Here is a 25,527-nt window from a genome sequence, read left to right on the forward strand (position 1 = left end):
CTGTGGAGGAGGCTCCGCGGCCGCGGCCGCTGCCCCATCCCGAGGTCCCCTCAGGGGGCCCCGGCTCCCTCAGGGGGGTCCCACAAGGAGGCGCGAGCGCACCTGCTCCTTCACAGCCCCACGCGCTTCCCGCCGCCGCCTTTTGAACAGCCTCGTGACGTCATCGAGGGGCGGGCGCACGTGCTACGCCCCCTGCCGGGTCCCTCCCGGGGGGCCCACGGGCGGGGCCGATGGGCGGGGCTGGGGCCGGGCCCGCGCGCGGGGGCGGGGTTGGGGCGGTGCGCAGGCGCGGCGCGCGGGCGGGCGGCGCGCGGAGCGGTGCGCCCATGAGCCGGCGCTGCCGCTCAGCCGCCGCCGCGCTGCTGCGGGGGCTCGCCGGCCCCGCCACGCTGTGCCTGGGCAGCGCCATGAGCCTCTGCGGGGCGCCGGCCGCCTGCGCCGCGGGGCCTGCGGGCGGCGGCGGCAGCAGCGGCGGGGGGTTCTCCGCGGCGCGGCTGAGCCCGCCGTGGCTGCGGCTGCCCGAGGTGCCGGGCGCTGAGCCGCACCGCACCAACGAGCTGCTGCTGCTGCTGCCGCCGGCCCCACGCGGCCCGGCCCCGGTGCCGTCACCGCAGCACCACGTCGTGTACTTCCCGGGGGACGTGCAGGTACGGAGCGCGGGGCGATGGGGGCCCGGGCGGCAGGGCGGGAGCGGGGAAGCGGCGCCGGAAGGGGCTGTGCGGGTGGGCAGTGCCCGGTTCTCGCCGCGGCCGTCGGAGCATTTCCCTGCCCTGCACGGTCGGGCACAGGGAGCGGGAACTGGCCCTCCGGAAACCTCAGCTGGTGCAGTAGTGGAGGGGAGGAGGGTCGTCCTCACAGAATCACTTAGGTTGGAGATCATTGAGTCCAGCCTGTGACCAACACCACCACGCCAGCTACCCTGGCGCTAAGTGCCATGTCTAGTCTTTCCTTCAACACCTCCAGGGACGGTGACTCCACCACCTCCTGGGCAATCCACCCTTTCTGTCAAGGGTGCTTTCTAATGTCCTCTTTGTCGCCTGAAAGAAGACACCGACCTTATCTGCCTACAGCTCCTTTCAGGGACTTAAAGCGAGCAGCAAGGGCTCCCCCTGAGCCTGCTCTTCTCCAGGCTGAAGACTCTCAGCTGCTCCTCACAGGATTTGTGCTCCAGCCCCATCACCAGCTCCACTGCCCTTCTCTAGGCTCACTCCAGCCCTATAGGGCTGCCTGAGGCTGACAGTGACAGGGATGGCAGTGTCTGGAAGCGTGGCAGGGAGTGGCAATAAGGTGCCCGGTTATTCTCCCCAGGCAGAGCACCGTGCAGGTGTATGGACATCCCAGACCCTGCCCTTTGGGAATTCGACAGGCACTGACACTTTCTCAGCCTGTCCTGAGAAGGCACCTGTGGTTTCTGGAGTTGGCAAGAAATTGCAGAGACTGAAGTGCTGTCCCCGAGCATGTGGTTATGTGTTATCTCTAATATAACATGTTCTGGTAGCCAGCTAATCTCTATTGTCATTACTGCTTCTCAAAAGCAGCAGGGGTAGTGCCTTCTTCTTCAAGGGAAAAGGCTTTCCCTTCTGTCAGGTAAAGATGCAGCATTTTGTGTGTTTTTATTTTAAGGATTGGGATGACCTATGAAGACTTGTCTGTTTGCCATTCTTGCATATGGCTTCATTATTCCTTAGTAAAATAAATGAACTGGTATTCTTTGCCATTAAGATTTCAGACATGAGGTTCATTCAAGACTTGGGGTTTAATTTCTTTCCAAAAATGCTCTCTATGGATGTGAATAAGGCAATAAAAAATTCCTACAGCTGAATAAGAGGTGATATTTTTGTTTCTGTATAAAAATCCAGAAAACCTGCTACAAAGTTTTAAGTCTGTTTTTGTTTTGTAGTAAGATAATCAGTATTTCTGTAGATAGAGATAATACAGTAAAATTATGTATTCTGTGTCATACTAAGTTGAATAATACTTTAATTTTCTTTTGCTGTGAAGTCAGCAAAAATTACTAATATTTTCATGGGCTAACTTTATTGTATTGATCTTGAGGGTATTAAAAATATGTTGTAAAAAATACTATAGTAAGCAAGTCAAAATTTCTTTCATGTGTTTCTTGTTCTGCAAACTTATAAAGTAGGAGAAACCCCTTTAATGCAGGGGTTTTTTACAGTCCTTTCTGTAAAAAAGGACTCCTTTCTCCTTTATAAGGAGAAGTACATTAGAGCTGAATCTTTTCACAATATAGTAATGCATCTTTTCTATTTTTTTAATTTTTCAGAACTATCATGACATCATGTCTTGCCACCCAGAAAACTTTCAGTGGGAGCACTGGAGTTTTGAAAATGTCGCTACCATACTGGCTCGCCGGTTCCCCAATAGCTTTATTTGGGTCATAAAATGTTCTCGAATGCACCTGCACAAATTCAGCTGTTATGACAATTTTGTGACAAGTAACATGTTTGGAGCACCAGAGCACAGCACTGACTTTGGAGCTTTCAAGCATCTCCATGCTTTGCTGGTTAATGCATTCAGACTCTCTCAGAATATTCTGCTGTCCCAGAAAAGTGTGCACGGTGTCAGCAAGGATGCAAAAATAGCTGCTTGTAAATCACAGCCACAGTCTGTTCCTACAACAAATGGCTGCTCCTCCAGAGAAAGGGAGAGAGATTGTGAATGCTCTAATAATTCTGCTGTCAATGTCATGGTCCCCTCTGCTGTAGGTGCAGCATCGTTTACTTTGATTGGCTTCAGTAAAGGTTGTGTGGTTTTGAACCAGCTGCTTTATGAGCTGAAGGAAGCCAAAAAAGACAAGACTACAGATGCCTTCTTAAAAAACATAAAAGCAATTTACTGGCTGGATGGTGGTCACTCGGGAGGAAGCAACACTTGGGTTACTTACCCTGAAATGCTGAAAGAACTTGCAGAGACAGGAATTAAAGTTCATGCTCACGTTACACCGTACCAAGTGTTTGACACAATGAGGTCATGGATTGGGAGAGAGCATGAGAAATTTGTACAGATACTTGAAGAATTTGGTGTGGAAATAAATGATCAACTGCATTTTGCTGATGAAGTTCCCTCCTTAGACAACCATTTCAGAGTTCATGAAGTATTTTGAGACTGTATGTATATGAACAGTATATTCTTTGTAGAAGCACTTTTAACTCTGTAAATGTTGTCATCTAGATTTTCAGCTTTGAGCAGATGCTTTCTATACAGAATACTAAATGAGTTCTGTGTTGCTAATAGATACTATATATAAATTTCTGTAGCATAAAAAGGCTTATTGGGACCCCATAACTATAACAGATGTTGTTTTTTGATTCCTGGGAAAAAAGTGTTATGAAGAACAATCCTATGCATGTTTTTTTGTTAAATGGGAATGTTTATTCCTAAACTGTTGGCAGAATTTTTAGTCCTGGATGTCTAATGTCATATACTGCATTTAATGGGACTTTAAAGTACTTGGGAATTTCAGATGTGTAGATACTTCAGTTGAGTGCTTCCAGGGCTAAAATTATTGCTCTTTGTCAATAACAGATGTAAGGTTAGTTTTTTGGCTTAAGGAAATTGATTGTAAGAAGAATGTTAGTTATATATTTTGTGGAGACCTGTTTTATTAGGTAATTAAATCTTCCAGTTTTGTAACGTTTTTCCTGTTTGAAACAAAGTCACAAATAATCACCTTTGGAATAATAGTGCCAATACATTTCTCTTCCTTATGCGCGCCTTGCCGTTTCTGTCACTCTGAAGTTTGATTAATTAATTGTGTAGTATCTGCTAGTGAACAGCCATTTCACCTGGGGGCTTGAAAATTGTGATGTAGCTATGTTAAATAACCAGGAATGTTGATTAAGGGTGTAGCTTGTTTGTGCTTCAAGATACCTTGCTGTTGCTTTGCTAACTTCTGTAAGGACCAGCAGTAATACCTTTGTTATCACATCAAGGGTGACATCCCTACCTGGGGATGGCAAGGTTGTACTTGGTATTTGCTGCATTGATGTTGCTCTTAATCAAGCCATAAGCACATAATCTATTATAAGTTGCATTAAAAAAATTCAGACTGTCTTGAGTGTAGCTCTTTCAAAATGCCTCATTTTTAAAATCTATTATGTCCTTTAAATGTACTGCAGTAGTTGCTTCTAAAGCCATCCAAAAACCTTATTTTTGTAGCCTAATTTTTTCCTACAGAAAAAAACCCCTCTAAATAGAAAGCCAGCCAGATTTGATACAAAAGATGTAATCTGGTTCAGACACCAAACCTGAGTGTACTTAAGAAAGAAATACTGAAAGATGGACAATGATGGTATTAATGGAACTTTTCTACTGTTGTAAGTAATTTCCCATTTAGCTACAAAGCTTAAAATCATTCTTAAAGACAACTGCAACTATTAACAACGAACCAGTAACTCCAAATGGTTTTGGATTTCCTGGAAGTATAGGAATACAAAAGCAAGTTAGCAAACCTCTGGGAAGATTACACAAACAATTGTGGCTAAGGTCTGAAAAAAGGCCTTTTATTCAACTTTGGTTCTGTGTTTGATGGCTTAGTGACATCTCTGCCCTGCTCCTTGTTTCCCGTGACTCTTACACTGTGGAAAGGAAGTTTCTTCTATTGGCATCATTAAAACTTAAAAGGTTCCCTGTAGACAACTTTTGGCAGAAACTGTGCACATCAGTGATCACTGAATAATGAGAAAAGTGTGTTGTACTCCTAAGAAAATATTCTCAATACTCAAAATATTAAGGGTGGTAGAAAGGATTATGCATGCAGTGTGTACCTTACAATTTGAAAGAGAACTCTATCACTAATAATTAGATTACCTAGTTCATCGAATTAATCTATTTTAATTGATGGAGAAAAGTGCAATATGCAAACAAACTCTAAAGAACCTGAAATTTAGTTCCATCTGCTTTTTTATTTTAGGCTGTTTCTTGGAGATTTCGTTCAGTCCCATTTGTTGATTACTATCTTAATAGGCTTATAACAACTTTTTAATTTGTTTCAAGGCACATTTTTTCCCTTTATGGTCCTTTTGATAACATTTGCAGCAAATGTGAGGATTTTTTTCTGTAAAGGAAATATGGGTCACCTAAAGAAGTGGTTTTAATAGAAAGCCTGCAAATGGCTTGAAATATATTTAACCATCCCCTTACAAAATAGTATTTTAAAAGGTAAACCAGCAAAAACCCCAGAACTTTCTATTGCTTTTGCTCCCTCAGTTTCAGACTGACTAGGCTAAGCTGGGTGTGCTAACACTTGCCCAATCCAATAACACTGCAGATCAGAGACCAATTTCTAAACAATTCTGTGCCTGTCAAAACATCAGAACTACGTTGCTGCAAGCTTTTGGAAATAGCTATTAAAATATTGACATTGTCTTCAAAAGTTTCTGGATGGCTGTCCTGTTAAAATAATACTAACCTGTTTGATGGGGGCTGCCTACAATAACTGTTAAATAGGCTCAAGTGTTGCTGCATTACTTTGAAGAATAGGCACTTTGTTGTAAAACTAATCTTGTTATGAGACCTCGTGTTGTGGAGGGAAAACTGACTGGTTGTTTTTCATTCTTTAAACAGCTGTAGTACTCTGTTGGAATGTGCCTCTGTCATTCATTACAATGCATGCTAAAAATAAATTTTGCAAACTATGTAGAAAATAAACTAGTTCTAATGGGTGAAACCACTTTGATGTGAGTATAAAACCATTAAACAAGGAATGTGCAGTTTTTGTGGATTAAGTTTTAGCAGGTGTTTGTGGAGACCTAGTTTAAAAAATCAGATTTATTTGATGACTTTTCTTCAAGGAGGCTTTGTATTTGTGTAGTCACCATCCATAATTTTAAAACAGCTTACTGGCATCTCACAAACACAGGAAAGCTGGCATGAAGCAGCCAAGGGTGGGACATTTCTGTGTTAGGATAAAATGGGTCATAGTTTGCATATGCCCATTTTTCAACATTACCTGTAAAGGCAGTTTTTAATAAGCTTAGGTGTAAATGCCTAAAGTTAGGTGGCTCTCCTGCTAATAGTGCTGTAGTTCAAGACACTTCTGTTTCCTAATGGAGTGAGCAACCTTACACAGTCCATAGTACAACCTAGTAATGACTGGTGTTCTTGTATTACATGCTTGTTTCTGGTACATTTTGAGACATGCTAACATGTACTAAATTGTAAACTGCTAAATTCTTTTAAAGCAAGGCTTGAGTCTATGAACTTGTCCAGATGATTGAAATAATTTTATTTTGTATGAATCTAAAATGCTAAGAAGTTTGATAAACTTCTTCCCATCTGGGACTGATTTAGTCAGATCTCTGCAAATGTGGAAGTTTGCAGCATGAAGATAAAATTTACACTTAAGTGTTGAAGGGGCCTGAGAATACCAAGCTGACACCTCCCTTTTGTGAATGGAGACCCAAGGAATGGCACGAGGCATCAGCACAGTAATTCTCTGTACCAGTACCTTGAGAAGCTGCTGGCAGTTAAAGTGATGGCTGTGCAGGCACAATGCTGGAACACAGCTTTGTTGAGCCCTACAGGCTCTCTGAACCTCTCAATTCAGTCCTAACACACAAAGAATATGCTCTGTTCACCTCTGCAATTCAGACTGGGCCCTTGACATTACCAATCCAACAAAGCCAAGAGGTTACCCCAGCCTAACGGGCAGAAAGATTCTGTCTCAGCAAGCAGTACGCACAAGCAATCCTTGTTCCTTTCTGAACAAAAATTTTGGGAGACCTATTTGTGATCCCAAATTGAAATTCTACCCTCAGAACGTACAATGATGCCCGTCAGAATCGCTTGGCTGGTTCCATTCATGCTTATTCATTGAGGTGGCCGGGTGCCCATTCACATGGTACCAGACTATTTTCACTGTGTTGAACTGCCAAGAAGAACAGGTTTAGAAGAATAATCTGCACAGTGTTCAAGCTCCTGCTCTTCTGAAGAAAGCTTTTTTCCAGCACTTTTTTAACACTACACATTTATTTTGTCTAAGAGCTTTTGACAAGTTACAATTCTCAAAAAACGTTGCTAGAAGCAAGACTGACCTAAGTCGGATAAATGCTGCGTTCCCCAAACAGCACAAGTAATAACATCAGAGTGTTTCAAAGAGAAAATGCCTAGCCTATCCTTATTGTCAGATCCCCACCTTTATTTCACAGGGCTTTTGTAAGCACTACAATCTGCTGAAAAAGTAACCTACAATGCCTAAACAACAGGCTCCATCCCAAAAGGTGCTATGCAAACCTCCTTTCATATGATAACAAAACAGCCCCAACAGGTTTTGTGTCTACTCCACCACTATGAACTCCACTGCAGATACCAGGACTGTATCTGAATGGATTTGTGGGCACGTTAGTGCCAAGTGTTTCACAGCTGCAGGAACAGCAATGCTGTGACTGCACTGAGGCAGTGACAAAGAAGATATTCCTCCCAGTAACACATTACTGAGCTAGGAGAAGGGTAAATCATTTACATTGTACTCAAGCTACTGCACAATTTTTAGTGTAATCTGGCATGGTTAGTTTTTGCTTTTTTTCTCCATACCCACTCTGTCTCACTACAAGGGGGAGAAGAAACTCCCTACACTAATTGCCAGGTTATCACTTAAACCATGACCATTACAGCTACCACCAATGGCTTGCTTGGACCTCCTCAGAAACCACTATGGCTTTGCTAAAATTTAATGAGGCTGCATTCACAAATACGTGCAGTTACTTCTAAGCATACGTGCTGTCAGCCCACATACCAAAACTTTTGTTCAGAAAAATTTCAGTAGAACATTCCAAAACAGAAGAGTTATAAGTGGAGGCACTGCAAATGTCTGTCTCATTGTAGAAAAGAGACCATCTCCAGATCAAGCAGACTGTGACCTCAGTGCACATGAAAAACTAGGAAGAAAATCTACAAGAAGAATTTTGTAATAAAAGAATGTTTATTGACAGTTTTTATTGGTCTCACAGAAAGTGTATGTAAGGACAGATGGACAGTTTCCATACTAACATACAATTTTCTACTTGCAAGGGACCTTGCTGAATTGCAGCGTGTTGCTTTATCCATAATCATTCCTGTAGGCCTTTTCTTGGATACGTAATACCATTCTCCGAGCATAAAAATCCCTGTACTCTTCAGGTAGTTCTTCAAGTGTTTTCAAGGCTCTGTCCAAGATCTGTATAGCTCTAGAGGCTGCCATGGGATCTTTATTTCCATAAGTGTCAGTCTTATCATAGGACTCAGCAGGAAGGTGCTTCCAAAAGACATTCAGTGCCACTCCAAATTCCTCAGAAATTACATTATGGAACCACAAAGCTGTAGAAAGAACAGTGTCTAAAATAAATATTTCTGTCCAAAACTTCCACGTGACTCCAAGCAATTGTCAGAATTGCCCAAACTAAATCTAGTTGAGGAAAAACCTCAACTACTTTATTTTTGTTTATTTATAAATATCCATATGAATGTATTGCTTTGTACCAAATTTAAGAAGTTTTTCAAGACATTTATGCTGATCCATAACTTCTCATAAAAGTAACAGTTGCTGAAGCACAGAGGTACTCAAATGTAAGCAAAGATAAGCATGTGTAGGGTGAAAGAAAGACACCTTCCCTTGCTCCCCTCCACTCTAAATGCAGGTATCTATTTTCACTTAGTCCCTAACCTTGCACATACTGTCCAGGCCTCAATGTAAATCACTCAGGCAAAATTGCTAATCTTCTCATAATGAAAGCATGAGGTTTTTCAGCTGAATCATCATGACTGTGGTAAAGAAGCCAAGACATCTTTGCTTCATTGAGTACATTTAAAGAATCAGTTTAATATGCTATATTTAGGATATTTGAACTTTAAGCTAAAAGTCTGAATGCTGTGTTTATTGCATCTTATTTGCCTGTAGGTGCTGAAGACAGAAAAGTTTATTCTGAGAAATCAACATGAAGCTTCTTTCAGGTTAGGAAGAGGGGCTGCTTCTACCTTCTTCATAATAACCACACACATTCCTCAGAAAACATCTTTTTTTTCAGTGATATGCACTGCAGGATGCTGACAAAGCACCATTCTCTGGACTCAAAAATCCCTATACTCCCCAGTCAGTCTTAAGAGAGCTGAATATGACTCAAGTTTGACTCTACCGATCCACTGGCAAAGACAAACAAGTATCTGGACTTCATAAACAGAAAACAGGGGTGCTGACATCAGCAGCAGTGTGGCATGTAACTAACTGTAACCAAAAGTTTATTCAGGAAGAAACAAAGGTAAGTTCAAAATTAAGTAACAAGTCAAAGGCTAAGAAACTATTATAAAATAACTTCCTAAAAACCTATTACCTTCTTGTTTACTGACCTGTTTATCTTGCTCAGATAAAGTAAATAAGTGACAGGATAAGTCATATCTGCTGCAAGCTCATGATGAGTTAAAATAAAATCAAGTAACAAGGAGGAGTAGTTCAATAGGAGTAATTCAACTGCCTTTCCCTGACTACCAGAATATGTCATGTCAGCCCAGAAAGCAGCTTTCTGCTAATGCAGAAAAATTATTAGGATGTTATTAGGATGTGTGTTTCCATTCCCCAAAGATTATTATTAAACTTTAGAAGGTCCAATAACTCTACCATCCGTAATTCTCATCAGACCATGTACCTCAAGTTCCAGAGCTACAGAAGAACATAAATGGTATTTCACTCAAATTCTGTCACTAATAAACCCAGGTCACTGAAGTAATTTCAGATTTCAGAAGGTAAGTTTATAGTATTAATCTATTAAGACACAAATTCAGGAACATAGAGTGTACACTTGAGGGAAATCAAGATTTATAGGTAGATATAATAGTACTGTTTCTCAGGTTAATGGTACAGTTGGAAGAAATAAATTAGTTTTGCCAACATTGGCTTTCAATGCTCCTACTTATAACAGAGAAACGCTTTAGTAATCTCTTACCATCTCCAGAAATCAAAAATTAGAAACAAGACTGTTTAATGGTCAGGAACTATTTACTACTTACCTGGAATAAATAACACATCTCCTGCTTCCAAAACACATTCATAGCGCTTGGCTTTCACAAAAAGGGGATATTTCTCCATGTCTGGGTTATCCACATCCAGCACCTCTGATTTAGTACCTAGGAAAATTTCACTGAATAAATATTCCCACTCTTCCAACAGGAACAAAGCATTATCATATTGCTGGAGATGGCAGTTCTTGAATCAAATTTAGTCCTGGTTTGTTTCTCAAAACCAGGAAAATCTGATGGCACCCCTCATTTATGAAGCAGGTACTCATTTGAGTACCTCTGTTGCTTCAGCAACATCTCATGAAGAGATGTTCTCCTCGTCTGTATTTGTTCTGTAACTGCAACCTTATTAACACTAAAAACCACTTTTCCTGACATCTAAAAAAACTATTTTGAACCCAGACAGAACATTTTACTCCTTCAGTTAGGTGTTGAAAATAATCAGGCAAAGCTGCTGTTTTCCTTAGCTTTGACTAAAGCACAAAGAATCAGAGTTAAAGGAACAAATTATATTCTTTTATAGCAAGTCATCTGTTAGTGATTATTTTCTACAGTGCAACAGTTGTGAGCTGAAAAGCTAAGATCACCATACTCCAATCTAGATACCTGTGACATGCATACCTGATAAATATAAATATGGTGCATCTCGAGGACTGTACAAAACAACTCTTTTTCTCCCTGTGACTTGGATTAAGAAGTTGTCCATTACCTGGGATGAGCGTAATAATAGAGATGTCAGCCAAAAGTTGATTGAATAAATATATAGACTTCAACTGATCTAATTATTAGCTTAAAAAAGAGTATTAATAAAACCTTCACATGTTAAGAATTATCTTATAAATAAAGTTATTCAGAACTCACTGCACAGTGTTAGAAGACAACCTTATTTGGAATCTATTGCATTGCAGCCAGAAACCACTACAATCATTGCACAGTTGGCAGTGTATTGTACAACTAGAATTTATCCTAATCTGACCATTAGAGTGAAAAACAAAAAAAGGAAAGCAATGTTGAAGACAAAAATGTTTAAAGTTACTGTGTTTCAGATTTTCAACTGAAACTCAAAACAATTTAAAAAAGGAAAACAAAATAAAACATCCTTTAATCTTACAATCTGGCATTAGACATAAACCCAGTTAAGATATTATTCCTAAGCAATGCAACATTTAAAACTCACTGTACCCCTGAATGTGGTTCATTTTACTGTTTCAAAATATGTGAATTTTATTATTACTCTCTCTCTAATCTTTGACAGAGATTTGCACCTTATTCTGTCAACTCTGTAATGCCATCTGCAACATTTTTTGCTAAACCCATGTATTACCTACATCATAATGTGTCCATAGCTGTAATCCAGCTGAGCTGATGCGGAAGACACTAGAGAAAAACTGTTCCTTCTCAAAATACTCTGGAATATGAACATCTTCTGCTAAAATAGGAAACTGCTTCCTGATATCTGCAATATCCTGAAATGGAAAGGACATAACTCTTAGAGAACCATCTATGCACATTTAAATGGGGGAGCACTTCACAATCATTTCCAATCATATGAAATGGGGTTAGAATTCAGCATTGGCAACACCTGAAATCAGCAATGCTCTTCAGCACTGACTTGCAAATGCCATTAATAAGAAGAGCCAGAGAGCTGCTCTTAACTATGGCTGCTAGGAATCACACTGCAGGAGCAAGAGATCAGCATAAATCCTTTTACATTAGTCTACAACAAAAGCTAAAGAAAGGCAGTTTAGCAATGTACTCTTCAGTGACCAGCTCAGCTCCCATGAGCTATTTTAGACACATTAAAGTACTCTGACCTAAATCCAGTCAGATTCACAAACCATGTGACCCTAAGTAAGTTGTATGACAACAGACTTTAAAAAATATTTCTAAACTGCAACTTTACAATATTAGAACTGTAATCTCCAGTAACTTACCTTCCTAACATCTTCACCCACTGATCGCAAATAGTACTTTTCATCCTGAAGAGAACACAAAAAGAGAATTGTTTGGGGTTTTTTAATAAGAGTTACAAAAACACATAAACAGAGAGCTTGTATTATCTTATTTATCTAATGCAGAATTTCATTAAAATATGGTACAAAAAAAGGGCATCTACAAATTCAGCTACTTTGTTATACTGCCATTTACTGATCCCTGCAGCTCATTTTGACAAAAGGAAAAAAAGAAATTAACTGAAGGGAGAAGAGTAAAGTGTGGGGAGACTGGTCAACTGCTTCAGCATTGCTGTTACTGAACAGACTCAAAGCAAATGCAGATTATAATTTCAGTTCTTCAGTATATTGATGCAGAAAACTATTGCCTTCAAAACTTACAGCATTCTATGCAGCATAAAAGGTAAAAAGCATGTCTACATTCAAAACTATTTGCTTCCTAATTACAGTTATCTGAAAAATCCCTAGCCTGAACACTGATATGTAGAGATAGCCACACATTTGATACTCACAAATTATGTTACAATATATCTGGATTTGTACTTTGATAGTCATCAAATTCTAAAATATCTTCATGACATTTTCTTGCAAACCACACAAATTATATGGTTGTTATTCTAAAGCAAGGTTTGATTTCTAAATTTCATACTGGAATTTTTGCTCATGTAAGCAGTTTTTGTTAAGAGAAACAGGATGACTGAAGTTAACCACACTGTACACATACAACAAAACCTCTGAGAAGAATTACTTCTCACATTTTTTCCTTTGGCATCAACCCACAAGAAAGTTAAATTTAAGATCAAGTTTTTTACTGAAGTAAGACTTTAAATTACAATTCATCACTTTTCTCTCCATATACCAGCAAAATAACCAACAGAAGAAACTGTGACACTAAGGAAATTACCTCAGTAAGAAAGTACTCCTTGTGCTTGACTTCAGCTGCTCTTCGCACAAATGCATCAAAAGGCAGAGTTCTGAAATAGAAATATTTGAATTTATACCATGAATCTGTGTAACAACACGCAGTCTAAACTCTAGATTTATAATAAGCTCCCTTACCATATCAAGTGCAATGGAAGATGCAATAGATGCTCTCTTGTTTTTTTTTTTAATTAACATGATGACTAATCAGTTTAGTCTGCAGCAGATATTTGAAGAGTTCTCCCAAGACAGAAATCCTACACTTAGAAACTTCTTTGTTTTAGTGAATTGTTCCAGTATGTATCCAAACAAGCCTGTAGTAGTTGAGGCTGGAAGCACCTTTGGAGCTCCTCCAGCCCAAGCCCCTTGCCAAGAGCGGGGTTCACTACAGCAGCTTGCACAGGACAGCATTCAGTTCTGTTTCATGGATCTCCAAGGATGGAGACTCCATAATCTCTCTAGGCAACCTGTTGCATTTGTTCCATTGTTTGAGTAACCTGGCTGTAAAACAGTGTGTGTCTGTGTGTGTTAAAGGGGTTGACAGAATTTCCTGTATTTCAGCTTGTGCCCATGGCCTCTTGTCCTGTCACCATGGACCACAAAAGAACCCGGCTCCATCAACTGTTCATACACTTTGTTAAGATCCCCTCTTGAGCTCCCCACTTTGTTAAGACTCCCCTCTGAGTCACAGAACAAAACATTTTTCACAGTCAAATTAAGACTCAAACTGTGGCAATATGCTTAACTGTTTAAGTGTGTCATTTTTAGGCTTGTTTACTGTACCTTTTTATAAATTTGCAGAAAAGCTCAGCATCAAGAAAATTCCAGCAGGGAAGATGCACATGTTAGTATCTATGCATTTCTGCTATAAATTTGTAAAGGACACAGGTAAATACCTTCATTTGTACATCTATAAAATTTATTTCAGTTACATGGATTTTTTTTTTAATATATTTTTTCTCAGCTCCTCAAAACACAGGCATCTCAATATTTCAAATGTTTCTTTGGAGTTTTCCTTAAATTTACTAAATATAACTTCAGAAGATTCAAGAAGAGTCACTGGGCATTAGAGCTGGTCCCTCTGAAGTCAGTAAGAGTTATTACAGTAAGAGTTATTATCTACATAATGGGAGCTTTTCATGCAGATTACAGATTTTGGTATCAGTTGATAGCTGTATGGCAAACCAAACACAATCAGCAACAGGACACATATTCATTATTATGAATTCAATGTTACATTCATGCAGCTCACCATCTCACACTAAGTGTCACTGGAAAATTAACTATTGTGTGTAAATATCACATTTCAGAGCAACCACCAAGTACCCAGGGTTGAGAAGAAACCATTCTCAAGCAAAATTTTTCTCGATCCTGTTATCTTTTTTACTAGAATGTGAACCTGCATCTGACAGTACTTAAACCAGTTCTCTAAACATTTTAGGCTTGTTTGGAATAGGCAAATACAAAATCCACTGAAGTCAATGGAAAACCAAACAAAACCCAATGCTCTGACTTCAGCCAAACTGTTCTATCATGTCCACTTATGTCTGCTGCTGAAGAAAGTGAGAGCACAGCTCTGCTACAGCTTAAACTGATGCATTCTGGTGCTACCACAGCTCTGCCCTTGCTATCTGCCGTCATCACCCCATCTCCCCCTTTACAGTAGCACTGGCACTCATCTGACCCCCCTGTGAACCTGCTTACAAAGCTAAAACAGCAGAAAACCATTCAGATTTCTGCAGCACATCACAACCTGGCTGGATGAGTTCCAGAACCAACACAAAAACAGGGGTAGGAGCATGCAACTCACAACAGAACTGCAGTACTACTAATGTTCATCAGTTTAAACTAATGGAACTGCATGTTAAGTCCTCAGAGTTTCTATTCTTTTGTTTCTACTTATTGTCCCTTCAGATTAGAGTGAGGGGCTTGCTGTGGAAAAAGTCAAAGTTTCCTGAATTTCAAGTGAAGTATGTGAAAGTCCTGACACCTGCTTTAATGAAACACCATCAGAGCATCAGAGAGTCCTGATGCTGGCTGTCTACAAACCTGCTAAAACTAAGACTCCAGAACAACTGTATGTGAACTCACAGCAAGGGGTACTAAAAAACCCCAAAACAGAGCAGGGAGTATAAAGAATGGAGATAAGGCAAAGTTATTCAAGTACTCCCTCATTTCAGAGATTCAATAGTTCATTATGCAGTGAGCAGAATGCACCATGATTGTAATTGGTGTTTATCCCCTGAACAGCAGGCTCCACTCAGAGACTTGTGGCTTATTTACAGCATATGCTCCCACCTGCTTAGAAGTTTAATACACTGAGCACATCCTATTCCCACCTGCTAAAATAAAGTCATTTACCCTTGAAGACAACCCAATGACTGAGATTAGAGGAACTCAGAAGAAATGTTCTGGTAGTTACATAAGAGAAGCTCCAGAGGAGATCAAGGTTTTTTGTGGCCCACATCAAGACTGAAGAACTGATGAAATGTGTGGTATCCAGTGGTCTGAACATTCTGAAAGCTGCACATGCTAACTTTGAAAGGAGCTTGGATTTAACTAGTTACACCCTTTCTGGAGTGGAATACCATGGCTGGCACACACACACCAGCATTCAAAGTGGATCAGACACACAGTGAGTCAGAAATTGTCACTATTCAGTAACACTGAGAATGCACCACATAACTACAACAAATACCAGGTCATCAAGTGTAGATATCAAGGGTGTTTTGGTTTGTTTTTAATTAACATCTGCAAATGCCAGACTCAAATTTCCTAAAACAGTGCTCTGACAAAATACCTTTACAACACTTCATGACATCACTTTTAAGGTGCTGTTTGGCCCCTCACTTCAACTTCATTGTATTTATTCAGGGTGTAGAATTAACAGAAGAGGGAGAAACCCAGGACAACCCTTTGATACATAATGTAATGTTTTCACAAACTATCTTCCTATTCCCACCCTCAGCTCCAAACAGATGCACTGTATGTCTGTAATAACAAGCACATGCCTTTAAAATGCAAGAGGCTTTGGAAGTACCTATACACAAAGTTCTTACTGAGGAAATCCATCTGTGGCACTGCAGAAACATGAATCTTTACTTCTTTAGATCCTTCAGCTTGGCTCAAGTAATCTATTGTCCATTTGGTGGTGCAAGTGCCCAGTTCCAATCCTGTCAGCACTACTGGCTTTCTCTAAGGAATAAGAACAACAACAAAATTCAGTGATGAATTATCACAGCATCCAACTGAAAAAAATAACAGAATGAATTTTTCAAATTACATCGAAGGAAATGTTTCTTTGTAAGTGTTGTAAATGTTTCTTACACAAGGTTACAACTAACCTGTTCACAAGCAGTGTGAATCAAATGCTGAATGTTGAAACAAAATGCAGCAAATTATGGAACTGTTTCTCTATTAACTATGTGTTCTTTCCTAGTTGGGTAAGGAAGGATATGGAGGGGCTAAGACAATTATAGCCCACACTTTGTGCTGGGGCCATTTAGGAATCCAGGCAGACAAAGGAATAGATTTAATTCTTCTAGCCAAGGCTTAGCACAAAACATGTAAAAGCCCACACAGTTAAGGTGCAGCCTGTGAGCTGTGTGATGCTGTTATGTTCTCATGAGAGAAAGAAGCTCTTTCCACCTGTACCAGGTTCCTCGCTGCTCACAACCACAAACAGGTTTGATCCAGCCCACACACAAAAAGTACAAAGACACTTTTGCTTTTAATTGGGACCTCGGAGGGTGGGGAGGATAAAACAAGAGATGACAAAGCAACAAAACTAACGATCACACTTTTTAACCACTGCCAAACGCAATGGACTCTTACAGAGATCACCTGTCGGAACTTGCCAGCAGCTCAGACAGGACCTGCCCATAGAAGCTCCTTGCTCCTAAACTCCCATTCCCCTCAATAGATCAGGGCACCTTTCCGGGAACACACAAACCCAAACCCCGGGGTTGGCCTGCCCCAGCTGTGCCCGCTGAGGAGGGGTCCCCGGACACCTCCTGCCTTGCCCTGTGTCGCCGTGGAGCCCCAGCCGCTGCGGCGGGTCCCGCTCGGAGCGCCCCGTACCCGCGGGTAGATGTCCCGCAGGAAGCGCTCCCGTGTCACCCCGTCCAGCCGCTCCAGGGCCTCCGCCCGCTGCTCCCGCCGCTCCCGCCGCTCCATGGCCGCGGGCACCGCGTCCGCCCCGCCGCTTCCCCCGGAAAGAAGAGCGCGCGCAGAAGCGTTCCTGCCTCGCCCCCTGGGCAAGGGCTGGGAGCCCGCGGATCACGGAATTGTCAGGGTTGGAAGGGATCTCTAGAGAGCATCGAGTCCAACCCCTGCCACGGCAGGGTCACCTGCAGCAAGTGGCACAGGAACATGTCCAGGTGGGGTTTGAATGTCTCCAGAGACGGAGACTCCATGACTTCCCTGGGCAGCCTGTTCCAGTGCTCTGCCACCCGCAATGTAATTAAGTTTTTTCTCAAGCTGAGGTGGAGCTTGTTATGTTTTAGTTTATGGCCATTACTTTTCGTCCTGTCACTGAGCACCACTGAGAAGTGTCTGGCACCATCTCTTGGCACCCGCCTTTGAGGTATTTCTGTGCATCCATGAGATCTCCTCACAATCTCCTCAGACTGAACAGGCCCAGCTCCCGCAGTCTCTCCTCATGAACAGAGATGCTCCAGGCCCTTCCTCATCGTTGTGGCATCCGCTGCACGCTCCCCAGTAGCTCCTTGTCTCTCTTGTACTGGGAAGCCCAGAACTGGATACCGTGCCCAGACGCGACCCCAGCAGTGCCAGCAGAGGGGAGGCCACCCCCCTCCAGCGGTGACCGGGGCTCGGGTCCCTGACCAGGCGCGGACCGCTCCGCCTGCGCCGGAACCAGCGGCGGCCGCAGCCGTGTTTCCGTGGAGCGGGACTTGCGGCGGACAGGGCGGGGCCGGGCCGGGCCATCATGGCGCTGCGCTGCGCGGCTCCGGGCCGTGTCCGCTGGCTGGCGCGGGCGCTGGCGGGCTCCGCCCGGCTCCTGCCGCCGGCTGCAGCCGCACCGGGCCCGCCGGGCCCCGCCCGGACCCGTCCGCCCCAGCTCAGCGCTCGGTTCGCCAGCAGCGCCGGCTCTGGGACTGAGGGCCCTCAACGGCGTGTTGTGGTAGTGAGGATCACCAGCCCCTTCGCTTGGCTCCGCACCCGCTTCTACTACCTGCTCATCCGCCTCTACTTCGACCACGAATTCAGCATCGAGGAATTCACGCGGGGAGCCAAGCAGGTGAGCGGGCCTGGGGCCTCGGGGCGAGGAGCGTGGCCGGCCTGAGGGGAAGGAAGGGTCCTGCTCACCCTCCCCAGGGGCTGCCGGTGCAGCCCCTGGTTCTATAATTTCGTGGAATTATAGAACCAGTTAGGCTGGAGAAGATTTCTGAGATAGTCACAGATTCACAGAACGGGTGAGGTAGGAATGGGCCACAGTGGGTCACCTGCTCCGTCCTCCCTGCTCCTGCAAGGTCGTCCTAGAGCACATGGCTCTGGATTGTGTCCAGACAGGTTTAGAATATTTGCAGTGAGGGACACTCCACAAACTCTAGGCAATCTGTTCCAGTGCTTGGTCACACTCACAGTAAAGTCCTTCCTTGTGTTCAGGTGGAACTTCCTGTGCATCAGTTTCTGCCCATTGCCTCTTGTGCTGTTGCTTGGCATCACTGAGCAGAACCTGATCCATACTCGTGGCACTCCTCCTCTTTAAATATTTAAAACACATTGATGATGTCCCTCTCAGCTGTCTCTTCTTGACGCTGAACAAGTCCCATACGCTTTTCCTGGAGGAGAGACGCTCCAGTTCCCAATCCTTGCTGCTGGACCCACTCCAGGAGCTCCGTGTCTGTGTTATACATTGAGTCCAATGTGTCACCAAACACCACTTCATCAGCCAGTTTCTGGCATCAGTGCCATGTCCAGTCTTTCCTTAAACACCTCCAACGATGACAATTCCACCACCTCCCTGGGCAGCTCATTTCAATGTTTGACAACCTTTTCCATGAAGAAATTCCTCCTGATGTCCAGCCTGATGTTATTATGTGTGGGCATCATAGCACAAATGTGCTCCTGTGTGTAAAATACATGGAGTTCCCCCCTGCTGGCTTCAAGCATTACACTTCAAGGCAAATTATATCAGCAGAGCTGTACTTTCCCTCAGGAATTTCTTTCAATTAAAATAATCTGGTTAAGCCATCCCCCAAAGTAGCATGAAGGAAGGTGCTTCCAAATGTTGTAGAGGCTTTAAGGAGAAGTGTGTCTCCTCGTAGCAGGTTTTCCTGAAATGATCAAGCTTAGACAGGCATAGAGCTGGTGTATATATATTTATTTCTCCAAATTTATGAGCTCAGTAAGCCTTGTCAACAGAATGTGTCAGAGAGGTAAGTATCTCTAAGCTAGTCATATGAAAATTACAGAGTTATCTGTTGGGAAACTTTTTATTATGATGTTTACTTTTACCAAAAAAACCCCTGCTCAAAATAACACATCAGAAGACAGAATGTTAAAATGATTAGGATCAATTCAAAAGAGGAAAAAACCCACAACAAATAATTTGACACACGTGTGGAACCACCTGTTTTACCTTGGTCTGTTTTTTTGAGGTTTTGTTTTGGTGTTTGTTTTTACTTGGTGTAGTGTCCTAAATACATTGTCCTTCACAAGTGCACTACTTGAATGTGTAGAGGCATAATTGTATGTAAATATGCCTGCAAAATTGAGGGGAGAAAGGAGAGTTGAGCTTCCTGAAGTCCAGAGACTAAACCAGATTTTTAAAGAAAATTTGTAAATTGCAGCATGAGTTTTGACTGAAACCAGTAGATGAATTGGAAAAGAGGGCAGGGGAACAAAATATCTACAGGGAAAGACATAGACTGTTTGAATTATCAAAATTAGTGAAAGCAACATGCAAAATACTGCAAAGCTTTTTTTTTCTTTTGTAAACTATGAATTCACCTATTGGAAGCTTTGATGTTTTTAAATAAGAAATAGAAAAGAACTCATATGTTTTTATCAATTCATGAAATCACTCTTGTAATGCTGGAGGGATTACATTTCAATGGTGATACCCTCTGCAAATATTGAAATCTTAAATCATGGAATATTTGGGTAGCATGTCATATACTTATGGATTTGTCAGAAAAATAAGCCAACCTAGAGTTACTTGTTTATGTTTGGTTTTTGTTTCTGTTTTATTTTGGTAGGCCTTTTCTGTTGTTTCAAAGCTGCTGTCTCAGCGTAAACTTGACCTGCTGGAAGAACTTGTATCAGCAGAGGTAAATGCTTTCCATCTCCTATTCTAGCAGTTGATTGTCTGTTACAAAGTTAACATGGATGAATTCAGTCTGTCATTATCTACAAGTTGCTAGTTTGGTTTAATTTGGGAAAAACAGCGTAATGTGACATAAGGTGGGCAATTTTTTGTCCTACAGCTTTTTTTGTGTTTAATTTCAAGGCATGATACTTAATTTGAAGTTATTGTACTTAAAACAAAATACAATATATTCTAGTTGTTGAGCATAAGGACCAAATGCCAGAAGGACTGCTGGTGTACCAGGAAGGATGGAAAGGCTGCAGGCTCTGGATGGCAGGTGGAATTGTGTGTCTCTAGGTGTAGGCAGGTGGCTGATGCTGACTCAGTCTGTGCACCAGAATTCGTGTGAAGAAATAAACTGCTTTGTGCTCATCCCTTCTGCACTGATACATTCCCACCCCCATCAGATCATAGAGCTGATTATTGGTTTTGGCTGGAAGGCCTCAGTTTTGTGTCATGGTCTCTGGGATGTGAGTGACCTGGTTAAACATCAGTGCTGTGTTTTCTGTGTTTTTATTAATTTTTAATTGCTGAAGTTGTCTTGGCCTTCCCAGGGCATGGAGGTAACAGATGCATCAGAGTCAAGTGGAGGAGACACTCCAGGTCTCTGTCTGCCTTGTTACAGGATGTCAGCGTGGCCTGTCCTATTGCCACCCATGCCTTTGCAGCAAAAACTCTGGTGCTGTTCTAGTGCATCCCCTCTGAACAGTCTTGCCTCCTCTCTCTGAACAGAGATAGCAATAAAACGTGAGTTTGTTTCTTGTAGTTGTTCTGAAAGGGCATCTCCTCTGCTTCCTCTTGAAAGAACTTGCTCTGGTGCTGCAAATTTTTCAGGTTTACATTCATGCAGAGATTTCATGTGAGCCAAGGATGTAGTAGATGAGGCTGTGATCCCAGGCTACTTTGTCATTTCTTTGGCCAGTGAATTTTGTACCTGCAAAATGTACTAGAAACCAATGTCTCCTTATGAAGATTGCCTCTTGCTTCCATGTAACCTCTGCATTTGTTTGTTATTCAAAAATGGTAGATCAAGTTAGGGTAAAAAATGAGTATTAGTTGAAAATAAGTTCTGCAGTTTCATCCTTTCTTGTGACTTGAATTTCTCATGTGGTGTTTGGGGTGCTACCTCTGTGCAGTTTTTGCACTCCACCATTTTCTACTTAACACAGCTGTGTGGATCATAGGACACTTAGATAATATGGATGTGAGTGTCATAAGAACATTAATTACCAGGGGAACAATTTTCAGTCAGGTCTGATTTGCAAGTGTTTAAGCTTTTTCTAAATGGAGTATGGATCACAAAATGGCAAAGATAAACTCATTAGTAATGAAACTGATTTTCAAGGAAGTTTGTGACACATAGCTAAAAGATACTGAATCCAAAGCTTAGGAACCTGCACACAGCAAGAATTCAGCAGTGAGAAGACAAGAGTGTGACTGTGGAGCAAGCTCCACTGGGCTGTTCTGGGCTCACATGGCTTGTGTTGCTGCTGCTGTTTTGACAGTACCTTTCCTAAACATTTTTTAAGATGCTTGGTTTTCATTTGTTTGGAGCAGTAAATGGAGCTTCTTCAGTGCTGCTGAATTAGGGTTTAGAAATGCCCAAACCTCCCAGTGCTTTTTCACTCTAGCTGTTACATGTGTTAGACAAATGTTTTAGCAATACAGCTCATTTTATTAACTGCAGTAGAAAGAGATTGTTAATTACATTTCCTAATGAAAAACTAAGTGACAGTTTTTCTGAATTTAGGTACTTCAGGTGCTGAAGGAAAAGATTTCTTTGCTCCCTGACAGCCACAGGGATGCTTTAGCAGCTGACATTGATGCAATCATGTACACAACAGAAGGAGATGTTCGCATTTACTATGATGATGATGGTATGTTTAGAATCCTAAAACATTTCAGCAGTGAGCAGTCTTATTTCCTGGTTTTGCTACTAAACAGACATTTTCCATGCAGATGTGATTTTGAGTACTGTTTCTCATCCCATGTTTCTCAGTTAGTAATTCATCCATATAAAATTTCTTTATTTCCTTTTTAATCAGAGACAGAGATTATTGTTAATACATCATGGTACTGTTTTGACTTCTCTCTGGGTTTTCCCTTCTTTTGAACAGAATTTTATATTAGTCCTCAGTAATGTGAAACAATTATTCAAAAACAATTATTCTAATATATGCTGAAAGCTGTTTGCTTCAACAATGAAAATGCATCCTGCATTGCATCCTGCAAGAAGAATAGTGAAGGCTGCATAATTAAGTAAATTTTGCTGGTTTGGTCTTTCTGTCATGAAATACACTTTGTTCTAGGACTCCTTGATTGGTTTGGGATTTTTTAAGCTCATGCTGAGCTCAAACAAGTTTTTCTTTTGGTTGGACAGCACTGTGTACTCTGTTCACTATCAGGCACAGTGGAGATGATATGTGGATCTAACCCTGGGTCTTCAGTTGAGCACTTCAAGTTGTCAGACCCAGTAAGCATTTTTTCCTGGTTTGGGAAATAGGAATTTCTTTTTCCCCTCTAAGATTGCTCCCATGTTTGAACTACTCTGCATACATTTGTTGTATCAGTAGTTAGCTTTGGAATTTGTGGGAACCAACCTTTTTTTATACAGTTTCATTGTATACTCTGTCACACCACTGCTCATGATAAAATATGTATTTTTTTAAAGAGTGTATTTTTATTACTGCTAAACAGCATGAGTTTGGCATAAAATAGCTTTATCACTCGTTATTCTATCCTGTATTCTTTATGGCTGAAGTCAGGTGTCCTTCCAGGGTCTCACTAGAATTTATGCTAGGTAGCAAATAGGAGCATTTGACTGCTGAGACACATGACATCTAACTTAAGTTTTGATTTATTTCCAACAGGAAGAAAGTTTGTTAGCATCCTGATGTGCTTCTGGTATCTGAATGGTGCTAATCTACCTGACGAAGTACCAGGTGAAGCCAAAGTCTTCCAGATTGTGTTTGGAGATGAAAACACAAAAGAAAAGAAACATCTTTTAACAGCTAACTATGAGTAAGCTCGCTTGTCCCTTTCTTTTCCCGTGTCCATGAGGTGCCTGTGGGGTAGGCAGTTCTGCAAGCACTCCCACTGTGCCACTGCAGAAACCACTGGTTTTAATTTACTTTGATTCTAATCTATGTTAATTCTCATCCAGTTTCTCAGTTTTGGTTTTAGGGCCAATTTTTTTAAATGCCCCTAACGTCGTTATGTTTTTTCCTTGCTTCTGAGTTGATATTAATAGGAACTCTTCCTTTGTAAGGAAGAGCGGTATTTGGAGCACTGAATGAGGTTTCTGATCCTCAAAGCACACATTAGGAAGGTGGATTTTCATAGGAATGCTTATAAATAATGTCTGTGTTGGTGTACTGATGTCAGAGCAGTGTAGAAAATGTCTATAGAGTTGGCAAAATGTATTGAAAATAAGATTCTCAGAAGCTGGGAGGAGTGAGGATTTTTGTGTGACAAATGCAGTATGATCAAGGATTTCTACACCCACATTTGAAATTGAAAATATGGAATCTAGGTGATGAGGAGCTCTGAAGCAAAGGTAACACTCATGAGGAGACCAGTGCTTTTTGCCTGGATAGATTGTTGTGGATCCATCCCTCGGCTGAATTCAGCATCTTCCTTAGAGTTGGAGGTTTCTGAGATTCCATTAACCTTGAGAGCCTTCCCTTTAAGCCTAAGTATCTTCCCAATCCCACTTTGCAGGAGTGGATTTGCACAGGATTGCAAAGCAGTGATATTACACTGCTCTTGTCCATGACATGCAGATCATTTGAAAACATGAGCATTCAGCTTGAAGCTCAGACTTGTCTTTAGATAGGGGAGACTCAGTGCTACTGTTAACTCAATCTTTGATGTAGTTCTGAAAATGTATTACCTTTTAAACTACACTTTAGGAAAGAGGAAATTTTTCAAGTAAAGTATGGAGCACATGATTTCCCTTCACTTACCATCCCATTAAATGAGACCCTTTATTTACAGATCAAGATCTTCTATAAAGCTTTATTCATATTCCTGCTGTGAAAGCTGAGTGTTTTTTTGAGGGTCTTTACAGTTGCTGCTTGATCCTGTCTGTGGGATCTGAACCACAATGCTCTGAAGTCAGTGAATTCTGTTTCTTACTATGGAAATAATTTTTATCTTCCATTTTGGGGCATAAGCATTAAAGTTTAGGTAGCGTTTACAGCAGTAAGTTTGAAGTAAAATATTTCTTTGTGATTCCTTGTCATACCGGTGGCTCCATAAGGTCAAGTAAATCTTAACAACTCTTCCCTTATTATCTTTCCCTTTTCAGGTTCCAAAGGGAGTTTACAGAAGGAGCAAAACCAGACTGGACTATTACACGGATTGAACATCCAAGGCTATTAGAATAAATGCCTTCTTACAGCCTTTTTATGTACCACTGTAATTGTTTTGATGTAACAAATACCAGGCTTTTTTGGGTCTTTTTTTTCCCTTCCTGCCCTTTCCTCCAAAAGAGGGATGAATTTTCTATGTATGATTTCCAAAAATTCTTTCTGAAGCTTGCACTGTGCTGCAGTGTTACAGCAAAGCCTTTTCCCTGGAACAGGCTGGTAGAAATTTAATTGGTTCCAGTGCTCATCCAAGGAATTTAGACAGCACAGTTTCACTCAGGCAGGTGTAATGGATATGTCAATTTCTTACATTCTGACAAGAAATGCTACTATTTGAAAATAAACAACACTTAAATCACTGATGGCCTTTCTGAGTTACTTTCCTATGTTTCTTTTTTTTCCCTAGGGACTGTACAGTATATAACTGAATAATATGCAAGATGAAATAGAGGTAGATGGACTTCTTAGCTTGTCTAGCCTCAGCAGTTCATTTTGAGGTAATCTTGCTTTTGAATATATTTGAGGTTAAGAAAGTTAGAGCTGCTATTAGTATTTGCTACAGGATTGGAGAAAGAAAAAGCTTTTAGCATTGCACTGGGAAAATGGATTAAACAGATATATATGTTTTGGAAAATTAAAAAAACCCCATTCCTTTCAATTCAGTAATATATAGGCAATTCCAAGTTTAGAGAATTATGGAAGAAAAGTCAGTTGAAAACATTAATTTAAAGGAGACCTGACAGTGAAGTTAAATTCTCTGTTTGAAATGTGTGTTAAAGAAATGACCAAATCCTTACAATTAGATGTTGCAACTGAACCATTTCCTAGTTGTCACTTTATCTCTGGTTTCTGGAACATGAGAATCCTGGTGTAAGTAGCTGGAGGCTTTTCTATGCAGATCAACAGGAGATCATAACAGGTTTCTTCATCCCCTATATCATCT

General features: G+C 41.4%; 3 protein-coding genes across 4 annotated transcripts; 2 read left to right on the plus strand and 1 right to left on the minus strand.

Annotated features, from left to right (window-relative positions):
- The first annotated feature begins 271 nt into the window (after positions 1–271).
- Positions 272–5,693, plus strand: C7H2orf69 (chromosome 7 C2orf69 homolog). Its single transcript, XM_054636357.2, has 2 exons — positions 272–647; positions 2,285–5,693. Exons 1-2 carry the CDS (start codon positions 327–329, stop codon positions 3,122–3,124), a joined length of 1,161 nt encoding a protein of 386 aa, XP_054492332.2. The 5' UTR covers positions 272–326; the 3' UTR covers positions 3,125–5,693.
- A 2,230-nt stretch (positions 5,694–7,923) lies between these two features.
- TYW5 (tRNA-yW synthesizing protein 5) lies at positions 7,924–17,786 on the minus strand. 2 transcript variants are annotated; one of them, XM_054636660.2, is made up of 8 exons: positions 16,962–17,783; positions 15,922–16,076; positions 12,865–12,934; positions 11,943–11,987; positions 11,337–11,474; positions 10,630–10,717; positions 10,000–10,116; positions 7,924–8,316 (listed from the first exon to the last, which is right to left on the minus strand). In XM_054636660.2, the coding sequence occupies exons 1-8, from the start codon at positions 17,055–17,057 to the stop codon at positions 8,060–8,062; spliced, it is 966 nt and encodes a 321-aa protein (XP_054492635.2). In that variant the 5' UTR covers positions 17,058–17,783; the 3' UTR covers positions 7,924–8,059. The 2 variants fall into 2 exon arrangements, with proteins under 2 accessions (XP_054492635.2, XP_077037346.1); XM_077181231.1 differs by lacking the exon at positions 10,000–10,116 and having other exon boundaries at positions 16,962–17,786.
- Positions 17,787–17,793: 7 nt separating this feature from the next.
- On the plus strand, positions 17,794–24,943 carry MAIP1 (matrix AAA peptidase interacting protein 1). Its single transcript, XM_054636289.2, has 5 exons — positions 17,794–18,141; positions 20,105–20,176; positions 21,965–22,091; positions 23,085–23,235; positions 24,524–24,943. Exons 1-5 carry the CDS (start codon positions 17,830–17,832, stop codon positions 24,600–24,602), a joined length of 741 nt encoding a protein of 246 aa, XP_054492264.1. The 5' UTR covers positions 17,794–17,829; the 3' UTR covers positions 24,603–24,943.
- Positions 24,944–25,527: the final 584 nt, after the last annotated feature.

This window comes from Agelaius phoeniceus, chromosome 7 (genome assembly GCF_051311805.1).
Source record: "Agelaius phoeniceus isolate bAgePho1 chromosome 7, bAgePho1.hap1, whole genome shotgun sequence".
In the NCBI taxonomy this organism is placed as follows: domain Eukaryota; kingdom Metazoa; phylum Chordata; class Aves; order Passeriformes; family Icteridae; genus Agelaius; species Agelaius phoeniceus.

Excerpts from the sequence above, each read along its gene's own strand:
- C7H2orf69 (XM_054636357.2), top strand. The coding sequence starts at position 327 with ATGAGCCGGCGCTGCCGCTCAGCCGCCGCCGCGCTGCTGCGGGGGCTC. Across the intron at positions 648-2,284 it reads ACTTCCCGGGGGACGTGCAG|AACTATCATGACATCATGTC; the intron begins GTACGGAGCGCG and ends TTAATTTTTCAG.
- TYW5 (XM_054636660.2), bottom strand. The coding sequence starts at position 17,057 with ATGGAGCGGCGGGAGCGGCGGGAGCAGCGGGCGGAGGCCCTGGAGCGG. Across the intron at positions 16,077-16,961 it reads TGCGGGACATCTACCCGCGG|AGAAAGCCAGTAGTGCTGAC; the intron begins GTACGGGGCGCT and ends CTTATTCCTTAG. Across the intron at positions 12,935-15,921 it reads AGTAAGAACTTTGTGTATAG|AACTCTGCCTTTTGATGCAT; the intron begins GTACTTCCAAAG and ends TTTCTATTTCAG.
- MAIP1 (XM_054636289.2), top strand. The coding sequence starts at position 17,830 with ATGGCGCTGCGCTGCGCGGCTCCGGGCCGTGTCCGCTGGCTGGCGCGG. Across the intron at positions 18,142-20,104 it reads TCACGCGGGGAGCCAAGCAG|GCCTTTTCTGTTGTTTCAAA; the intron begins GTGAGCGGGCCT and ends TTATTTTGGTAG. Across the intron at positions 20,177-21,964 it reads AAGAACTTGTATCAGCAGAG|GTACTTCAGGTGCTGAAGGA; the intron begins GTAAATGCTTTC and ends TTCTGAATTTAG.